The following is a 14,513-nucleotide window of genomic DNA, read 5'->3' on the forward strand; positions in this document are numbered from 1 at the left end:
CTTTATATCTGCCAGGACACACACTTATAGGCATATTCACCCTTACCACATACGGATGCAGTCTGATATTTTCCGATCGGTTTTATTTTTTAAAAATAGGCTTACTGCTACCCATTGCATTGACTTTATAGTGACCTGCCACAGGAGAACCAGTGGTCTGAGAGGACCCTGGTGTGTCTGGGGGTGGGGAGGGGCAGAAAGCATCACCAAACCTGAGGGGTAGCTGGGAGGTCCAGGTTGACTGGGGAGAGGGAGTGGTGAGGGGAGCAAAAAAGGGTGATGTGGCAACAGACCACCCCCTCCCCCCAGTCCCCCCTGCAGGGTCCCAGGAAGCGATTGATGCAGTGGTGCGGAGAAACCCAGGCCAGCAAGTCCCCTTTCTTCCCCAGATCCTTGCTTTCCACTGCTCTGAGCGACCCTCAAAAGATGCCTGTTTCTGCTTTTGGACCTCTCGGGGCCTCCATGTGGTCCTGAGGCTGAGTCTGTATTTCCTAATGGCTTTGAAGGCCACCTGGGTCAGGCCCCTGCTGGCTCCCTGGCCTTAGGCCCCTCCTGTCAAAGGCCATCTGCCCCTTGAACGGACCCGCTTGGCCCCGGACCTTGTGGGACTGTTTCTCTGGCCTGGCACATGCTCCCCCAGTTCTTCTCCAGTCTCAGCTTGGATAGGCTTTGCTCTGGGAAGTGTTCCCAGACATCCTGCACTTGGATCAGGGGAGATCCTGTGCCCACTTAGCGCCCTGCAGGTCCATCGTATTTACCTGTCCTCGCAGCCAGATTGACTTCCATGAGGATCAGGCGGACTCTGCCTAGGACGAGGCCCCCGCATGTGGCAGACGCTGGAATGTGTGTCATATCAGCAGATGGAGGATGGCTGGGTGTGGACAGAGCCGGGTGCCCTCAGTGTGGGGTGGTGGGTGCGGCTGAGCCCCGGGCTGTCCTGGGGTGCCGACCGTGGCCTTGCCTTTTCTTTTGAAGGTGATCAGGATGACTGGCTTCATGAAGGGCCTCTACACGGACGTCGAGATGAAGTCCGACAATGTCAAGGTAGGTGGGAGGCTCTCTCCCCGGGGACTTCAGAAGCTGTGCTCTGGGGCTGGAGCAGGAGGCTGGTGGCTCCGGGAGCGCCTAGCACTCTCCTCAGCTCAGCTTCCTCCAGCAGCTGCATGGCACGCTGTGTCAGCCTTCAGAAACACAGCTAGTGTTCCGGAGGTGGGTGCTAGCCCATCACCAAACTTTTATTTGGTGGTAGTGGGTATAAAGAGTCAGGAGTTCTAAATCCGACACACCTAAAAATAGCTTTTTGTCCAAACAGGAAACTGGGCCTGTTGAACATGCTCAGGATAGTGCAAGCTCTTTTTCAAATATTTTAATATCTGTGTTTCAAATGGATATCTTTCAGGATAAAGATGCAAAAATTAGCTTCCTGCAGAAGGCCATAGACGTGGTGGTCATTGTCTCTGGAGAGCCGCTGTCGGCGAAACCAACTCGGATTGTGGCAGGGCACGAGCCCGAGAGGACCAACGAGCTGCTGCAGAGAATTGGAAAGTGCTGTCTCAGCAAGGTAGCGCCACCTGCCCCAGAGCTGGGAGCTGTGCACACCCGGGAGGGTGACACGCCTGGGAGGGCGACCAGGCGGGCCACCCCGGGCAGTGGGCAGCATTGGAGGAGTGGGCTTTAGCCCTGTCCTCGCAGTCCGATCCCCCCTCTCCTGGAACCTGGGAGTTATCAGCCATGGTGTAAAGCTCTGCAGTGAACAGACGAGCGAGTGCCGGGTGCAGGTTTCCCGAGCTGTCGGTGTGCAGTGGGGGCACCTCGGGCGCCCTGCCTGGGGCACATGGCTGGAGGCTGTGCGCCCAGCCTCTGAAGCCCGGCGCTGCTTCTCCTCTTGGGCCCCCTTTCAGGGCCTGTAACTGTTTCCAGCTCGGGTGGCCGGAGTGGCTGGAGGAGCTGTTTCTCTCCGTCTGTGAGGTTTACAGGGTGTCCCTGTTCTCTGCGGGCCTTTCCAGCCCCCTTCCCGCTTCCCGTCCCCCCCTCCCTCTCCCTGCAGGAGTGTATGCAGAGCTCTGCTGCCTTCCGAGAAACCCCCCCACTCCCCCCATGCGCTCGTGAGGGGGCCGGATTTCCTGGGGTCCTCACCACCGGCTGGAATCCGGGCCTCTCTGGCCTTGCCATCCCTCTGGGGCCGTTGGAGGATATCTTCCCTGGGACTCTCCTCCTTCCTGGGATCTGAGTAGCCCCCAGTGGAGCAGAGCTGGACCTTTGTCAGGGGCGTGGCAAACACAGCCCTTGATGGAAGTAATGGGCTGGAGGCCGGGGGCTCGCCTTCCGCTGCCGTGGTGGGAGAGGCGGGCTCCAGCCCACACGGCAGGCAGGGAGTGGGGAGTGGGGTCAGACTGGCTACTGGGGCCGCAGGAGAACCCCGCCCGGTGGGTCCAAGGCTTGGCGACTCAGCTGCCCCAGATCCTGCTCCACGCTCCCTTTCCAGAAGAGATCTGACAAGAGATTCTGCTGAATCCTCTGCCCCCGCCCCGGGCGCCTCGCGAAGCCCCGCCCCTCGGGTCCTCGGCTCTCAGCGCCCCCTGGTGCCTGCCCCCAGGTCTCCTGCCCTGCCCGCTCCCTCGCTCACGCTGCCGGTTTTTCAGGGCCGAGATGCCTTCCCCGCAGCCTGTGGGGTCGGCTGCTCCTCCCGGGGTCCCCGTCATGGTCCCCTGGCACACTGCACCGTCTTGGTGGTTGTGTTTGGCCGTCTTGCTAGTGCGCAGCGTGGCCTTGGCCCTTGGTCTAGTTCCCGGCGTGCGACGGGCACTCGGCACAGGCTTGCGGAAAGAGGCAGTGTGTGGGCAAGGGGGAAGCCTGACCAAGGTGTCCAGGACTCCGGGGGCAGGCAGTCTGGGGCGCTGACTGCCCAGGGGATTTTGGCATCTGACGGGGCTCCAGTGAGATCGTTCCTTAGGCCGGCCTCTGTGGCTCTGTGAGAGGTGTGGGGCAGCTCTGCGTCCCTGACAGCACACACGGCCACGCTTGGCAGCGTGGGTGGAGGGAAGTGGGGTTCGCTTGGCTTGAGTGGACTCTGGTGTTAAGGACTGGAAATGCTGGAGGGGACAGTTCTAGGCAATGCTGTACATTGTCTGTGATAAAATTCATTTCCTTTAGGAGACAGAGAGTCCGTTTGATGAGCAGTCTTTGCTGACGCTTGTGTATTAAGTGTACTGATTTCATTGCAACCTTGCGTTTTCTCTCCTCCTGTTGGGACCAGCTCTCCAGTGACGACGCGGTGAAGAGGGTGTTGGCCGGAGAGAAGGGGGACACGAAAGGACGGCCCTCACTGACGTCCAAACCGCAGGAACTGGATAATAAGAACGTGAGGGAAGACGAGTCCAGGGTCCAGAAAGACAAAGAGGTGAATGCAGGTTACGTGTGTCTAAAAGAGCGGGGCCTTTTGTGGTTCAGGTAGATAATTTGTAAGTGATGCTGTTACTTGGCCTTTTATTTTCCAGGATAGAGGAAATTCTGAACTAAAGGAGAGAAGTACAAGCAGAGATCAGAAACAGAAAGAGGACTTAAAGGAAGAAAGCAAACCCCGAGAGAAGGAAAGGGACAAGGCCAAGGCCAAGGAGAATGAGCGGGACAGACATAAAGAGCCGGAGCGAGACAAGCACCGCGAAGCGGACCGCGAGCGCGCCAAGAACCGGGCGCGGCCGGACAGGGAGAGGGACCGGGACCGCGGCCCCCGGGAGCGCGACAAGGACGCGGAGCGCCGGAGCGAGGGCGGGAAGGAGAAGGAGCGCGGCAAGGAGCGGGAGCGGGAGCGGGAGCGCCGGCGGCTGCGCAACGGGGAGCTCTGCAGGGACCCCGAGCCCCAGCGAAGCCGCGAGCTTGACCGGCCGGAGAAGAAGGTGCGGGCCCCGGGGCTGCTCCGCCGGCCGCCAGCACAGGGCGCGGGCTCCTCGGGGAAACCGCATTTCTTATGTCACCCCCCTAAAATCACGGCCAGCCTGGAGTCCTTGCAGAACCCGAGGGTGTTGTCTGCCACGTGCACACGTGTCGGGTGTTTTCCTTGGGAGCGCGACCCCGCGACCTTGTGAGCTGTTCCTAGGCCGCCCTCTGTGTGGGGGGGCTCCCCCGGGCTGTGGGCCTGGCCGCCTGCATTCAGGGTGAGGGCCGCTTTCTAAGTCTCTGAGGCATTAGCCAGGTCAGTACAGCGAGACCCCAGCTTACTGAATTCCTGCTCAATTCAAGTTCTCAGGTAAATTTAGGATTTTCCAGCAAATTCGCTTGGTTTCAGGCAGTGGTTTTTATTGTTGTTTCCCTAGATGTTCAGGTTGTTTTGGAGACTCTGTAGATAGGGTAAGCCTCCTGTCAGGGCTGGCATCGCGGACTCTGATTCTTGGGGGACGTCGCATAACTGTAAAGTGTCCTGGCTAGGCCCTGGAAACTCTCCAGCCACTGGGAAGGAGGAAGCTGAGGTCTGGACCACTTCAAGGTCCACCCTAGGGGGTGGCAGGTGGCGAGGGGCCAGGCTGAGCCCCCCTCTGTCCTACTGCGATGGCCATCTGGTTTTGTGACTTGGCATCCCAGGGGTGTGGCTCTGGGAGGTGAGCGGGCCCCTAGGACCAGCCCAGCGCCAGGCCTGGAAGCTGGTCTTCTGGTGGTTCTGTTGGTAATGTTAGTGTGCCACCTGGAACCTTGGGGTCCCCCAGGAGCGTCCAGAAGTCCTCACCATGAGTTAGCTCACCATGCTGTATGTGTTGTAAAAACTGAGACACCCCTCGCCCCCGCCCCCCACCCCCCCATTTTTGCCTCTGTTTAAATGGGGTCTGCTAAGCCACTTCAGTCGTGTCCGACTCTGTGTGACCCCATAGACGGCAGCCACAAGGCTGCCCCGTCCCTGGGATTCTCCAGGCAAGAACACTGGAGTGGGGTGCCATTGCCTTCTCCTAAATGGGGTCTAAGGAAAGTCTTTTCCTCTGACCTGGGTTTTTGTGGTGCTCAGACATTCTTGTGCATTTTGCTGTGTCCTGCCTGGGCACCTTCTCTGCCGTCCAGGCCTTCAGACCCAGGGTCCCCCCTGTGATGTGTCCCGGGGTTCCTGGTGGTGTGCCTGCTGCTATGGGTGGACACCGGGCTGTGCTGCACTGAGTAGGCATCTGAGACAGGGTGATGGGACCCATCCTGCTCCCAGCTGGTCATGCTTGGCCTGAGTGGGTGTGCACAGACCTGTCTTGGTGATCCTGCTGGCCCGGCTCCTCTGTGTCCATCTGGGGCTCCTCTGTGGAGCAGGGTTTTATGGGGGGGGGGCAGGTTGCGCTCTCCCCCGGGAGCCCCCCAGAGGCCCGAGCTGCGAGGCTTCTGTGAGGGCAGCTCTGGGAGGAGGAGATGGCTCTCACCTGGGTCCTGCCGGGTGGTCTGATTGGATCTCTTGATGTAGAAGAGACACTCGTGAGATGTTCTTAGCCTGTGAACCCCCAAGTGTGTCCCTGTGTGGCGGTGGAGGTGTGAGGTCGGAGTGGCCATGTCGGGCTGCTCCCTCCTTGCGTGTCTGTGGGCAGCTGTGTGCTGTGGGCGGGGGACCCGGGCATGGAGCCCGGCCCACACAGGAACTGCTTCGGATGCAGTCTGCTACTTCATAATGAAGTCTCGAGGACACTGAATTGTTGAAATATTGAGCAGGCACCCATCGCTTTTCATGGAGGAAAATCTCAGCAACTGTGTCCCTTCTCCTTATGTTGACCTGTGTCAGAGAGTTGACTTAAGCGCCAGGCTTCCTAAGGTGTTGATTTAACCTCTTACAGGTTTCACGTCGTGTTTGTCTTGAGAGTGCATTCCTGTTGCAGAGTCTGAAGCCTTTGCTCTGTCGTGAAGTGAGAGCGGTTTCCTCTCGGAAGCTGGGACCAGGGCAGTGTTGCTCTGGGTGTCTGAGCTCCTTTCCGCTCCAGATCCCCTGTGTGTCCCTGAAATGTTTGCGGGAAGCTTGGCCTGTTGGAGGGACCGTGGGGAAGACTCTGCTCCCTGCTGTTTCCACCCTCCCCCCCAACCCCTGGGCCCTGCCTCTGACACCCGTGGCCTTCTGGCCGCCCCTGGTGGGGGTCCTGGCTGACCCGCCGCTGCTGGGGGTTGGGGCTGGGGGTTGGGCTGGGGCACGACGTGGTACTCCTGTATGAGCAGTTTGTCTTGCTGTCTGTCAGCCTTAGAGAAAGTGTCTCGATGCTTTTTTAGATGTTATGGTCTTGAGTAATTCTACAGTTTGAATTTTTTTTTTTACAGTTATCAAGCTCAGGAGAGATGTCTAAAAAGTTATCAGATGGATCTTTTAAAGACCCCAAAGCCGAAACAGAGGTAAAATTTGAAAAATAACTTTAAGAGATGTAAACCCGTAGCTGTGCTGAGACAGGGCGTGCTGTGCGTGGTCCTTCTCGGTGCCCGGGGCCTCAGGCGCGGGAGCCCACGTTGGTTCAGTTGTAAGAGGAACGGTGGTGGTGGTTTCCTGCCTGTGAAGTAGATGGGGCTGTGCATCCTCTGGGTTTCTGGGGCAGACTCCAGGGCCTCCTTGAACCTTTGTTTGACAGGTGTGACGGGTGGCATGCAGAGGGGCCGGGTCATGGTGTGGGAGCGGGTGGGGTGGCTCTTTGGATCAGTGTTGGGGGATTAAGTCACCAGGCAGATGGGGACGGAGGGCTGGCTCAAGGGGCCCATCCTGCTGCGCTTGGCCTGGGGGGACCCTGTACTGTGCTCCCCGTGGATGGGGTACAGTCCAGGCCATGCCCTCCTGGGGGTGTTTAGACTCCCCCTTACTTCATCATCCAAACTGCAGCTCGATAAGTGTATCTGGGCAGCCACAGGGAAGATGGACAGGCGTGGAGTGGACGCTGTGGGGTTGGTTAGGGCTCCACATGGTGGCTTGAGAGAGGGGTTGGGCGGGGAACTGCATGAGCGGCCGGAGGGTCGGCCTGTGGTATCTCCTGTGGTTTATTGCTCTGTTTAGACAACATCGAGTAGGTTTGCACTTTCAGAGTTGTTCATAAGCACACGGAAGTACTCAAGCTTGTATCAACAGAGGTCAAGTCCTCATAAACTCAGCTGATAAGACAGTGATTCTCAAGGGATGGTCAGTGGCTGACTTTTTTAGGGCTATACAAAAAATGTGGAATTCCGCCTTAGGGTGAAGGAGGTTTCAGCTTCCTTCTGACCCCCACGCTCAGGCCCTGCTGCCCTGACTGCCTTCAGCTCCCCTCTCGGAGCATCTGGGTGTTGTCCTGTTTCCTACTGGCTCTTTCCTTGCGCTTGAATAATACATCTGCTCATGATGCATATGCGTGATGTTGCTATGTGGGGCATCAGTTAATTTTTTTTCATTTTTTTTTTTAAAGACTGAAATTCCCACCAGAGCATCCAGGTCAGTGACAACAAAGACGTCAAAGCGGCGATCCAAGAATTCCGTGGAAGGTACTGCACAGTGTATCACATAATGTATCTGAAAGTGTTAGACTCTTGGCCTTAACTGCAGCATCCACTAGGGAAAAGCTTCTGTGGATAGAAAGCAGGTTTGCCTTTGGAGGGCATGAACAGAGACCATGCAAAAATGATGCAGATGTGTGGCTTTCACGCCCACACACACGTGTGTGCACCTGCACACGTGTGTGAGTTCACGACACCAGGGACAGAGGACACCTCTTTGCTGGAGACCTATGTTCTGATCTAAAAGATATGATTGTTAGGCTTCCGTGTCTCTCTGACTCTTCTGAATGGGTAGGCTAGTTTCGTCCTGATATAGGGTGGACATGGAGAGCATCCTGCACTTAGACAGGTGGTGTTTATTTTACGGGCTGTCTAAAACAGTGTTTAAAACAAGAGCAGAAATTGTCCCTAGGGGTCATTCTGAAAGCTGGAGCTGAAGCAGACAAGCCTGGCCTGGGTTTGCCCGAGGGTGGTGCCTTGTTATGACACACCAGGGAAAGAGTGTCAGTCTGTCCAGGGCGCGGAGGGACAGATGGAGCCCAGCAGTGCTGGAGGCTTTCAGTGGAAGCATGGAGTAGCTTTGAATGAGCAGTAGTTGTTCCTGAGAGTCATCTTTTCCCTAAATTGTAAACCTTAAAGTAAGTGTAGCAAGGATGCAGTAGTTGAGATTCTTCACTGAGACATTAAACTTAGATGGTACGTGTCAATCTTTGGCATTGATAAATGAGTTAGTGAACGTTTTTGTGCCAGAAACTTCTGTCTTTCGGGCCATCTCTGTGGGACAGGTTCCCAGCTGTGATTCCTGGCACGAGGGCTGGTATGGACGTCCTGAGGTTTCAGCTGCTGTGGGCACTGTCCCAGTCTTCTCCCTTATACTTTCTTCCGGGATTTGTTTTGAGCCTTTGCTGATTTTCATAGACAGAAAGCACTCAGAGTCTGAGTGCTCTTAATTCGCGTGAACTCCTTTAACATTAGGGACATCTGCCAGTTTTTTTGGCTTCCCTGGTAGCTCAGTTGGTAAAGAATCTGCCTGCAATGTTGGAGAGCCCAGTTCAATTCCTGTGTCGGGAAGATCCCCTGGAGAAGGGATAAGCTACCCACTCCAGTATTATGGCCTGGAGAATTCCATGAACTGTATAGTTGCCAGTTTTTAAATAAGTATCTGTTTCTTGTATCTTTTCAGGTTTTTAATTCTGATTATGTTTGGTTTCTGACTTGCCTAGGTGTTAAATTTTTATGCACTGGGATTTTTATGCCGTACCAGTCTGTTTGTGTGGTCTGCCCAGAGTTTTGAGATATGAAGATCTTTGTCCCCATGGTCGCTCTCCGGGTGCCCCAGGGTCGCCCCTGACTGGCGGTGCCTTCTTGCCTGCTCTGTACTCTCCCCGCAGGCCTTTTGGGGTCTGGAGTCTGCTGTTTCTGTTTCCGTTTTACTCTTCTGTTTCACTGTCAGTGCCCTGTCATTTTTCTTTTCAAAAAAAAATACAAAGCCATTTTATTTGCTTATTATTGCAGAGACATTTTCCAGTCATTTGAGTTCCATGAGTCAGAGATTCCCACCTCCCATGAAGCAGACTTGTCAGGAGGTGCCTGCACTTGGGTGAAGCCTAGGCTTTGTTCCTGGGACGCCTGGATCCTGCTGCTTTCAAGTCAGACGGGGGGTTTCCTCTCCAGAGACCTGTGTGCGGTGCTTGGGTGTGTCCACCAGTCAGGGATCGCTCAGTTGTTTTGTTTTCAGATTTCTGGAAATGGTATCTTCTTCACCTCATTAATTTTTTGGTGATCATTGTTGGAATACATAGAAGCTTTACTGATTTATGTGGCTGTGTCTTCAATCTAGCCTGTATCAAATCTTAATAGAGAGTTGTTGCATTGGTTCTTTTCATTTTCTAAGCTGACGGTCATGTCATCTGCTTTTCTCGTCTAATAACTCAGGGTGTTTGCATCTGGGTTGACTGGTGAGCTTGTACCATAAATTTCCTTTTATGTGGTCTTTAAGAGATTTGGTTATCAGAGATTTGCTGGCTTTACAACATTAAGCTCTACTGAGCTACTGACAAATAGGTGAACTTTTTTTCTTCCCTGCCCACTCACCAAGCGCAGACCTAATAACCCCAGGTCCTCAACTGGCACAGCTGGCACTGCCCCCTCTTGTAACGGGTAGCGTTTGGGCAAGTGTCTGGCGCCCAGGAAGTGTGCGAGACACAGGTGCTCTGTGTTCCTGCTGAGAAGAGAAGCCTTGAGTTTACTAGAAGGGTGGGGGTGGGGGGAGTGTCACGTTTGTTGAACATACTCAGAATCTGAAAGCCATTCCAGAATCTCTAGAGGATCGAAAAAGCATTCTGCCTAAGAATATGAGTTTTTTTTTTTTTTTTTGCTTATTCTTAACTAGTGAATTGTAGCAAAGTGAAGCACTTTCAGCTAGGGAATGCATTTTAATTTCATTTGTTCAATAATATGCAGCATTACCAATTAATACATATTTTCATTGTGCAATTTCATGTCAGGAAGAAGGGACTCTAGAACCAGTGAAAATAGTCTCTCCCCTGAAAAAGAATGTAACTCTTCCTACAGTAAAGCTAAGAAGGAGCATGCCGTGAAACAGTTCGGTAAGAGTGAGCCCCAGGGGAGGCTGAGAGTGCTCACTGGTGAGTTGAAACCTTTAGCTGCCGGATCCTCTGCTTGGCCACCGAGCAGACGGAGCCCTGTGGCTGCTGCCCCGGAGATGCACCTGCTCGGCTCTGGGAGGGGCCCTGGTGCTGGAGCACTGCCCTCGGGCGGCCGGGGTCGGGCAGGGCAGAGGGGCCGCCGACCCTGGGGTCTGAGCCACAGGGCGCCCCACCCCCAAGTGAAGGTTCCCTGCCACGGATCAGGCCCTGGCCCGTGGTCCACAGGAGCCTTCCATTGTTCTGCAAATGTCTGTAGGGTCCCTGCCCTCATGGAGAGTTTGCTCTAGAGGGAGAAGACAGATAAGAGAGAGAGATCAGGGAGTATACCTTCTATTAGATAATAAGGAGATGGCAGGGTGTATACTTTCTATTGGGTAATAAGGAGAGGTCAGGGTGTACACCTTCTGTTAGATAATAAGGAGAGGTCAGGGTATATACCCTGTATTAGATAATAAGGAAAGGTCAGGGTGTACACGTTCTATTAGACAATAAGGAGAGATCAGGGGATATACCCTCTGTTAGATAATAAGCAGAGGTCAGGGTGTATACCCTCTATTAGATAATAAGGAGAGGTCAGGATGTACACTTTCCTATTAGTTTAGCAAAGAGTTTTGAAGGGAAAGGAAGCTTACAGGAGTGAGGGGCGGGGGGCAGGGTGTCTGCACAGAGTCAGCTCGGGTTGCTGAGCACATGAGCTGCGGGTCTCCAGGACTGGCCAGAGGCCCATAGCTGGGACAGCGTTGCCTGTTGGTGAGCCTGGGAGCCGGGTGGAGAGGCTGGAGCAGAGAGAGGGCAAGTGATCGGAGACCTGGCTCCTGAGTGGCAGGCTGGGTTCGTCGGGGGCTGCGTCTGCTGGGCAGACTGTTTAAGTGTGAACGCAGCCCCTGGGGGTGTCCAGCAGGATGGAGACCAGCCCAGGCTTGAGAAAGGGCCCCCATTAAAACTGCAGGGAGCAGGAGTGAGGCAGAGAGCCGCCAGGGGCTGAGGCTGTGTGTGGGTGGCAGGCCGTGATGGCGGGGCTCGAGGGTCCCTGCTGAGACCAGGGTGGGGTGATGGGCATGCTGGTGCAGTGGGCAGCACCTGTTCACGAGGAGAGGAGTTGGAGAGAGGGTCAGTCCTGAGGGCTGGAGCCTGACCCTGGGTGGTGTCGTTTATGGACGCGGGGAAAGCTTTGGGAGAAGCTGGTTGGTGGATCGGGTGGCTGGGCCAGGAATTCTGTTCTGGAGGCATTACGTTCAAGGCACCCGTGAGACAGCCGGGTAGAAGTGTTGGGAGCACAGGCGGGTGTGTGGCCTGGGGTTCAGGGAGAGACCTGGAGAAGCCGGCGTTAACGTAAAAGAAGCTGGGAATTTCCAGGGGAGCATAGGACCTTCATGCAGTGACTCATGACTTGAGGAGCAGCGCGCCCAGGATTCGAGGGTCGGAGAGGAGGGGGCGACTCTGGCAGAGGAGACACAGGCCAGCGAGGTGGAGGCGAGTTTGGAGAGGGGCGTCCTGAAGCCAGGCAAGGGGGGCGTCTTACCAGCATCCTGCGGAGACAGAGAACTGGCCATTGAGTAGACGGGACAGCTAGTTGGTGACCGTGGCAGAAACCCCTGTAAATCCAAACAAGCCAAAGCAACCGGATACAAAAGCCTTTGCAATAGTTTAATCTGTCGTTAACTATCTCATGTCAGGAAGAAAGGAGAATGTTGTTTCAGCTAAAATTTTAGACCCCGTAGTACCTGGATTAAATAATGAACCAGATCAGGAAACTACAACTTCAGAAATAGGTGAGAAAAATATATTCTTTAGTTTAGATTCCTCACTGCTTTGATAAGAAATATTCCCACCACTTTAATGTTCATCCGATTCTTTTCACAATGTATTGAAGACCCGAAATGACTTGATATTCTGTTTGCTTTAATCTGCTAAGTTTTATAATGAAAAAGAGTAACTGAGCTTGACGTTAACCTTTTCATGCCTTTTTACGTGTGACATTTCTGAATCTAAGTCAAAGTGCTTTCTTTTATCTTGGCTGCTGGAATTTTACAAAATGGAGTAGATAGATAGAGACTTATCTTTCATTTCTCCAGACTCCTCTGCCCTGTTCTATTAAGCAAATGCTCCACCATAAATGGGCTTCCCCCATGGCTCAGCGGTAAAGAATCTGCCTGCAATGCGGGTTCCATCCCTGGGTTGGGGGGATCCTCCGGAGGCAGAAATGGCAGCCGGTTCCAGTCTTGTTGCCTGGAAACCCCCTTGGATAGAGGAGCCTCGTGGGGTTGCAGCGTCGGATGCGACTGGGCACGAGCATGGCCTTGCCGCAGGAAATATTTTAAGGTGCCTGCTCAGAGCTCCTGGGGACGGCATCCCCGAGGCGCACCCTTGACTTTTGAGGCTGCAGCGTGACGTGTGCACATGTGCTCGCCCTGCTGGTACGGTGAGGTTAGATGTGCAGATGCGGAATTTCAGTGGGATCATCCGAGATGACAACTGCGTGCCGTCTTCTTCGATGTTTAGCTCAGTTCTTCAGCAGTGTGGCAATTCTTGAGTGACATTTAAGGGGGAAAATAGTGTAAATCTTGACTTCAGGGAGAGGTAAATGTTTTTCTGGGCTGAGCTTGCCTCAGATCTAGCTGGTCTGTAAACATTCAGTGATTGTAACTGGAATAGCAGCAGGCCTGTTGTTGTGTGCATTCTGCCTTTCCTCATTTTTTTGCTGTTCTAAGAGATGTGTGTGCAAGCCTTCTGCTCCATCATCGGTTCAGCAGTGACGATCCGTGGTTGTTCTGTTCCAAGTAGGTCAGCCCTGTGCGGTTTATCTGGGTCTTGAGCAGTGTGGGGGACGGATGACCTACATCGGGGCAGAGTGCTTTCTTATGGATGGACACACCGTTCTCACTGACCACACGGGTTGTGCCATTCAGCCGCATCTCGTGATGGTTTATTTCACTTCTGCGGGAGCTTTTCTCAGCCCCTCGGGGGTCCCGGAGCTGCGGGAGAGGGGAGTGGGCCAGGGGGTGAAGCTGGAGTGAGAGGTTGCCCCGGGCAGGCAGCTGGGCGGCCCACGTGGACGCACCTCGCCTCCAGACCCGGACCCGCGACCCCGCTGGCCTGGAGCGAGCCGCAGGGTGTGCTCACTGAGCGGTGTCTCCTCATGGGTGCCAGGTGTGAGAAGATGTGCCTGGAGGATCCGTGCAGTGGCTGCCGTGTCACAGGCGTGCCGTGCACGATGGCTCTAGTGCTGGTCACTTACACGGCTGGCAGAGCCCAGTCAGGGTGAGCCAGCGCTGTGCTGAGAGGGCGTGATGGGTTTAAAGTCAAGTCAGAGAGTTCTTTAGCACTGTATGGATCTTTGTAGACCTTTATGTGCAGCTGTGAAAATGATGGGAGTTGCACGTTGAAGGAGCACAGAGCCCTGACCTGGGCCCCAGACCAGAGCTTTGCGGAGATGAGGGGGAGCCTGGTGCCACCTGGTGGCCACGCGCCGAGTCCCAAGCGCTTGCTGTGCCCAGGTGTGGTCCTGGCCCCCTGGGCTTGGGCGGCCCTCCTCGCAGGCCCTTCCTCCCTCGAGCCTGTCCCTGCGCCCCCCGGGTCCCCGTCATCACAGGTGTCCTCCCGCCCCGGCCGTCCCTGGACTCTCGGAATCCAGGGCTTGCAGCCGGCGTTGGGGTTCCTTAAGCCTCCAGGTGCAGTGGCGCCGTCTCTCACAGTCCCCGTCCACCCCCGGCCAGCGCTTCCCACTGAAGCTGTGCCTCGTCACTCTGACTGCTCCCAGGCCAGCCGGCCGGCATTGCCGCGGGGAGTCCCGGGAGAGTGCGCGGGCTTGGTGGTTCTCATTTGCCTTTTCAGGCCTATTGAAAAGTTCAGCAAGAGATTTGTCCATTTTTTTCTCAAAACACGAGCGCTGTCTTTCCCTGCTCCCATTCCCATGCAGGCTGAGGAGACTCGGTCCTCCCGGGACGCAGCCGTTTGATGGTCCGAGGTCTCCTGGAACCTTCTCCATCCGTCTCTTTATCTTGCTTGGGTTCCCTCGTTTCATGTCCTTCCGTTGTGTAGAAGTTTTCATTATGAAAAGTAGATGAAAGAAGAAAGAGGAGAGCGATCCGCACCGGTGTGCCCCTCACCCGGGCGCGGTGTCCGCACCGGTGAGCCCCTCACCCGGGCGCGGTGTCCGCACCTGTGAGCCCCTCACCTGGGCGCGGTGGTCCGAAGGTTCTGGCGTTGTTTGCGTAACCTATAGTGACATTGTTTTATGAATGATTTCAAAGGTATATTAAAAATATTTTAATACTCTAAGTATTCCGTCTGAACACTTCAGCATGCACTTACGTGGCCGTGAAATGACTGTTGAACCTAACGCACTGATTCCCCCAGAGCGTCTGAAACCCAGGCTGCATTCTGCCT

The 14,513-nt window shown here is 55.0% G+C and overlaps 1 protein-coding gene across 3 annotated transcripts in view; it reads left to right on the plus strand.

Moving 5' to 3' along the window:
- Positions 1-14,513, plus strand: part of TRAF3IP1 (TRAF3 interacting protein 1) — a 60,580-nt gene that overhangs the window by 3,048 nt on the left and 43,019 nt on the right. For 2 of the 3 annotated variants that reach the window (XM_019958019.2, XM_019958020.2), the window contains exons 2-7: positions 976-1,044; positions 1,400-1,561; positions 3,257-3,400; positions 3,498-3,896; positions 6,265-6,336; positions 7,368-7,443. In XM_019958019.2, the coding sequence (XP_019813578.2) occupies positions 976-1,044; positions 1,400-1,561; positions 3,257-3,400; positions 3,498-3,896; positions 6,265-6,336; positions 7,368-7,443 (922 nt within the window). Of the gene's footprint in view, positions 1-975; positions 1,045-1,399; positions 1,562-3,256; positions 3,401-3,497; positions 3,897-6,264; positions 6,337-7,367; positions 7,444-11,800; positions 11,897-14,513 lie in introns of all 3 variants that reach the window. The other variant, XM_019958021.2, reaches the window with a different exon arrangement.

This window comes from Bos indicus, chromosome 3, assembly GCF_029378745.1.
Source record: "Bos indicus isolate NIAB-ARS_2022 breed Sahiwal x Tharparkar chromosome 3, NIAB-ARS_B.indTharparkar_mat_pri_1.0, whole genome shotgun sequence".
Lineage (NCBI taxonomy): Eukaryota > Metazoa > Chordata > Mammalia > Artiodactyla > Bovidae > Bos > Bos indicus.